This window comes from Rutilus rutilus, assembly GCF_951802725.1.
Source record: "Rutilus rutilus genome assembly, chromosome: 8".
NCBI classification, from domain to species: Eukaryota; Metazoa; Chordata; class Actinopteri; order Cypriniformes; family Leuciscidae; genus Rutilus; species Rutilus rutilus.
Window position 1 is genome coordinate 6446923 of NC_140222.1, and position 6363 is coordinate 6453285.

General features: G+C 37.4%; 1 protein-coding gene across 1 annotated transcript; it reads left to right on the forward strand.

The window, feature by feature from the left end:
• The first annotated feature begins 470 nt into the window (after positions 1–470).
• On the forward strand, positions 471–6351 carry cUnh19orf44 (chromosome Un C19orf44 homolog). The gene is made up of 8 exons (XM_084416839.1): positions 471–809; positions 1277–1846; positions 1936–2158; positions 2261–2334; positions 2764–3181; positions 4937–5026; positions 5184–5350; positions 6153–6351. The coding sequence occupies exons 1-8, from the start codon at positions 702–704 to the stop codon at positions 6240–6242; spliced, it is 1740 nt and encodes a 579-aa protein (XP_084272965.1). The 5' UTR covers positions 471–701; the 3' UTR covers positions 6243–6351.
• The last annotated feature ends 12 nt before the right edge of the window (positions 6352–6363 follow it).

A 6363-nucleotide genomic window follows, 5' to 3' on the forward strand; every position in this document is an offset into this window, starting at 1 on the left:
TATTAAAATTATTGATGTCATTCTTTCTTTTCTTTTTTCTTTGAATGCATCTCTTTTTCAAATGTCTTATCTTTTCTATTAAAATAAAAATAAACATCAAACACACATTTTCTACAGTAGAGATAAAATACAAGGACCCACTTCATATTCAGTCTATTTAACTACTATGTACTATTAACATTTAAATTAATAATTTGATGCAGTGCTCTCTTTTTTATGTAGTAGTTAAAGTAAAAGTAGTAGTAGTTAAAGACACCAAATATAAAGTCAGACCGAATAATATACTTAATACAGAAATAAATAATAAAACAAAAATAACAGAACGATCTGATTCCTTCTCTAACAAAAGGACTAAGGATGATTTTCTTCATATCTCAATTGGTATTAGCAGATGGTTCGGTATAAAACGCATTTACATCGAGTCAAAATCATTTTCTAATGTTTTTAAAAACAGGAACCAACAGATTCTCAGACGTTTCCGGTGACGTCAGAACGCTCGCGACGTTGTCATGGTGAGCAAGCTCTAGCGTCACGTTCTCATCGAGGAAAGGTTCCGTTGTAAACATGTTAGTACACTACCTTTCGGCGTACTGCACACTTTAGAGCGATTTATAATGCCTTTACGAGAGCTCCGTTTGCTTGGTTTTGAGGGAGACCAGGCGTTCTGGTTGCATTTTAGGTGAACCTACTAACTAGTCGAGATGGGGAGTCGTGGAGGACTGAGGAGTTCAGCTCTGGATCGGGCTAAAGCTCATCTCTCGGGGAGGAGAATCTCAAACACCGCGATATCAGCGGACAAACGAGATGTGGTTAGTGTTCATTATTATACACACAGCTGCTCTAGAGAAATTAAACTTTATTTTACTTTGTTTTGTGTTGTTGGGAAAAAAATCTTGGTAAACTTTCTCAAAGAATAATAACTTACTAACGTTACCCCTTTTCAGCAGTATTATAACGTTAACCAATATGCGATTAGATAATAAGTCATTGTTTTACCATAAATGTTGTAGGTAATGATGCTTTTCTTAAGTTTGCTAATAATGCAGTGATATACGTATTTCTGTTTAATATTGCCATAATACAGGTTAGGGCAATAATGGAGCATAATATTGATAGATCTGAGAAAGAAACACTATCATTGGGATAAGTGAAGATCCTCTGCAGGGTGGAATTGAACCTCAGGATAAATTGCCTGTTTTTGACTGCTTTTTTTACATTGTTTCCGGTGTGTTAATGTTATAATACGTCCCAGCATGAAATGTTCTTGTTTGTTCAGGAAAACTCTGCAAAATTGATGTCACTGACCAGACAGACCCATGACCTCAGTGACATCCCACCATCACCGAGGGAAAACCAGGACCTTGCGAAGAGTTTCGTTATAGGTGGCGGGAGTCGATTTCTGAAGAAGACCTCTAAAAATGCCACAGAAGACAGACAGTCGTCCGCTCCTAGTGGAACTTCTGCAGAAATGGATGAATTTAAGTTCATTCCTCAACGTAGTTCACAAAGCACGGCTTTGAGTAGACTAGCGCTAAACCAGAAAAGCAAAGGTGACGGGCCCAGTGACCATACACACCTCTCAGAACCACAGGAGACACGTTTATCTGTCCAGTCCAGCAGCGATCTGAGCATGACGGGGACTCGCTTTCTGAAGAAACCGCTGTCCGCACCTCAAGAGGAAAGGGTTCCTGAGAGAACCATTGGTCTAAATGAATATAAAGTCAGGAGAGTCAGTTTAGACAGCGACGAACAGGACATGCGAAAACTTCTAGGAGATTCTTTTAGCCTATCAGAGAGTTCCTTGCTAAATGCAGCGAGGAAGACGAGTCCTCAACCAGTTAAAAAGGTATTGACCCAGTTAAAGTGTTAGTTGACCACACATTTTACTCACCATCATGTCCTTCCAAACATCTTTCTGCTTTTCTCTTTCTCCAGTTATACAAGAAGAGCAGTGAATCTTCGCCAACCCCTGAAAGACACAGAGTTCTCCACCATAGAAGTCTTTCTCCTTCCCCCAGCAGGCCTGAGTCGCGCATGATCCGGTTCACTGAACGGTCTGTGTCCTCTGAATCTGATCACAGTGAGATCCGGTCTTTGGATGATCTCTTTCCTGTAGACTCAGATGACACTCTGAGTGAGAGGAGTGCAGTAATGGATGGTAAAACACCTGTCGATTTAACGTCTTGCAATCATCTAAACTATTCTTTAATAGAATTGTATGCCCAAAAATTTTATTCTCAACAAATTTCTTTTTACCCAGATTTCAAAATCAATGTAATGACACTGGATGATCTTGCCCCTATACCTTTTGCCACACAAGAATCACAAGAAAAGGTTTGTTGAATGTCTAACATGCATTTTTTTTAAATCCCCCTGTAGTTAATGATTTTATCCCTTTAAACTCATCTTTGATCACCAAAATATATATATATTAATATATAAATAGCTTGAATGTAACTCAACACAATTGTCTCATGTAGTATACGCGGTTCAATGAATATGCAAATGAGCCCTGCCCCCACGTCACTTTATGACGTCAGAAACGCCAGCGATTTCAAACCGCGTTTTTGATTCACTGCAGTTTTAAGGAGAAAATACTCAGCAATGGTGTCGACTTATAAATGTGCACATGGTTTGTCTTAAAGCATATTAAAAACACCACATATACATATAAACAACATTAAAAGCTTGATTTTCACCATAGGGGGACTCTTTTAATTTATGTTTTCAAATTTAAAGAAAATATATATTTTTAAATCACAGAAAGAAACAAAAGCCAGAAAGGAAGAGAAGAACAAGAAGTCATCCAACATCTCAAAGCTCGCTTCTCCACCCACACCGGAAGAAGCCTCGGCAGCCTACGAAAGTGATTTTGAGAGCGAGATCCCATCAGAGACGCCATCAAGTGCCAGTGAGATCTCAGAACGTCTCACAGATGAAGCTAAAGATGCCTCATTGGTCAGCGAGCTCCAGTACAGCTCGTACAAATCCCAGATTGACGACAATGATGATGATCGTACCTTATCACAATCATCACCGTCATCCAGTCGCCACTCAGACTCTTCCTCGAGGTCTAGCTCGTCCAATGCGACTGTAACCCACGGCCCCAGCCCTGACCGTCACGTAAAGGAGGTTGCGGTACAGACGCAGATGGATGGATTTGCCTACACGTGGTCTTCTGGTAGGTTTCTGTAATCGGTTATTTGAGCAGTTACTTTGGGGCGTCCCTCAGGGTTATAGCTGAGGGCCACTTTTGTTCTTGTTTTTAGGACACGTATGTGGGCGAATCTTAGAAAAATAAACTCAATAACACGTCCAAGTCATATTTCGAACTTAAGGTGGTGAATAGGGCTGAACATCCCAGGTGAATAGGATAAATAAAATTAACTTATATCACCATTATCCCGTTAATTGATTGCATTAATAATCACAATTTTTTTTTGCTTTTTCTGAAATGTTATGTTTAAATATGCAAATGAGGTGTTATCGATTTAAATATACACTAATTTGCATAAAAGTTTGGAACAAAAATCTGAACATTTGGTTAAAGTCAGGTTCAAAGTTCTTGTTTACATTTTTTTTTGTATTAGTCAAAGATTTTTTCTATCTGTGTTTACATTACCTTTCAAATTGTGCAAATTGAAAATACGCCCAATGGAAACACGTCAATTTCGCAAAAACTCCCATTTATCGCAAAAAAGTTTTTCCGCTCGCATAAGGGGTTTTTTTCAGGCAATTCGAAAAATAAATATTTCGCAAAACTGCAATGGAAACAGTTTTAGCGCATTTACAGGTCAGCTGACGTAGATGACGCGGTGTGTTTGGACAGAATACGAGACAGAGTTCTTTATTAAATTCATATAAGACAGAAGAATTACAGGAATAATTGATTCTAAACCTCAAATAAATGCCACAATCAAGACCTCGAAGCAGAAATGAGGGAGAAACACCCAGAAACATCATATGTGCCGCCCACAAGTATAATAAGGGTTGTTCCTTACCATTAATGATTGGAAAACACACATACGTCTCCTTCGATTAATAATAATGGCTAGATATAGTACATAAACCTACCAACATCCGTTGCCATGGTTTTGGAATGATTTTACTTATTGCGAGAGGAAAAAATGAAGTTTTAGTCGCGTAACATCGGTTAATGGAAACGCCGTCATCAAACGTGTTTTTTTGTCGACATTTATAAAATAAAATAAAATGAAAATCGCAAAAGTTTTGCGCAAATCTGTAATGGAAACGTGCCTACAGAGGGGATTCAGGATATCTCTATTTATCACTCCAGAAAATACTGTCTACAGTAAAATCACCTTTTTTTTTGGTATAAAATGTTGTATAAAATCAGGAAAATTATATATGAACAAACCCTATTTATAAACCTCCAAAGTGGAGATTTCTGACTTAGAATAGGAGAAAAAAACTAATTTTGAGAAATCGGCCTTTCAAGATACTGTAATTGAAACCTACACACATAGATCAAGTGCTCTAAAAGATACCGTTAAAAGTGTATTTTGGATGTTTTCTTTCCACTAGTCTGAAAAAACACTTTATGAAATGCCAAAAGGGTTAGTTCTCCCCAAAATGAAAATCTGAGAGCTCCATAGACAGCTTTGCAACAGAAACTTTAGACACTTTAAAAAGTTCATGAAGATATCATATAACTAATCCATATGAATGAAAAAGCCTTGGACCACTTTTGTTCTTGTTCTGAGAGAAATGTATGTGGTGAATCCCACAAAACCTGTCAAGAACATGTTTAGGCCATATTTAATATCAAAATCAAAAGAAAATAAACACCATTAGTGCTCAGGCCCTAAAAAGAATAGTTTTTGCATTGTGACTATTTTCATGACATTTTAATCCCAAATTTCCATTATAAAAGTGATTTTGTGAGATCCACCTGTTTATGTTGCCCATTTTCCAGGCATGGCTGCCGTTGGTCCGTCTCTGGGCATGACGTACGTGGACCCGACTCCAATAGCCAGTCACACAGTCAGCGCTGAAGCCATAGAGAGTGAGTGTATGATGTGAATATACCCTTATAAACAAACTAAAAAAACATGAACATCTCAAGTGGTTATTGTTAAGAATGAGAACATTTCAGGTACTGAGTGAGTATACCTTTTTCTTGTACAGGAGTTCATATAGCTCATTATCTCCCATGCTAACAGGTGTGACGGCATATAATCCTGCCATTATTGCACTCAACGACATGTTGCGACAGCAGTTGGCCCTCACAAGATCGTTCATCGACTCCACCAGACGCCATTACAAATCAGTGCACGAGTCCCTGGGGACGGCTGACTACAAATACACCACACTACAAGATACTAAAGAGGTAAGAACGCATTTGACTGCAATGACAAATCCTCAATTTCATTTGACAAGGAATGAAAATAAGACGGTGATGGATAGAAGTATCATTTAGCCTATAAAACACAGATAATATACATCTTTATTAAAAGTTCATCAAATTAAATATGCCTGACATCTACCCTGGCAATCACTTAAGACGGGTGCACACTGTTAGAAGACATTTAGGAGTATAATATATACAGTATATACACACACATACATATACACACATATAAGGGATGCACCGATATGAAAATTTTGGCCGATACCGATAATTCTTTAGATTTGAAACCCGATAACCGATATATTGGCCGATAAATAAAAATTTGTATATAATTTTTGAGAGCCTGATTACGAATACAAAAGTCTCACCCAACACACAATTATAGTGTTCTCATCATAATTTTATGTACATATGACAGACTTGCGCTGCACATGTTACACTGAACTGTATTTTCCTTTTTTGAAGTGATTCCAATCATATTTCAAGAAATTTAAAACCATCATGTTGAACAGTTGCGCATCTGAAGTGTCTCAGCTGAAGGAAATAATCCATTATCTATCGGCTTTAATACATCAGCCAAATTTTCTTATCAGGCCGATAACGATAAAAATGAACACACATTGGCCGATACGGTGGCCGATATATCGTGCATTCCTAATATATATATATATATATATATATATATATATATATATACAGTATATATATATATATTCCTTAAATGTTTCTATCGTAATATCTTTCATGTTTGCTAACAGGAATTTCTTTATTCTTCCTGTAGTTCATCCGCGCTCACAGGCCGCCCAAACTAAGTATTGAAGATGCTCTAGAAGAAGTTCTACAGGAAATGCAGGACTATCATTACATGTAAATAAACAGATCAACGTTTTGGATGCATCGTCCATAAATCGTAAACAGCCACAACTTTTCAATCATTGTAAATGCAATACCATGTGCCTAAATAAAACAGCTTTTTTTTACTACCTGTTCAT

What these genes read in the sequence shown, in the direction of transcription:
- cUnh19orf44 (XM_084416839.1), top strand. Translation starts at nt 702, where the DNA reads ATGGGGAGTCGTGGAGGACTGAGGAGTTCAGCTCTGGATCGGGCTAAA. An exon ending in CAGCGCTGAAGCCATAGAGA is followed by an intron (nt 5,027 to 5,183) that starts GTGAGTGTATGA and finishes CCATGCTAACAG; the next exon opens with GTGTGACGGCATATAATCCT. An exon ending in CACTACAAGATACTAAAGAG is followed by an intron (nt 5,351 to 6,152) that starts GTAAGAACGCAT and finishes TTCTTCCTGTAG; the next exon opens with TTCATCCGCGCTCACAGGCC.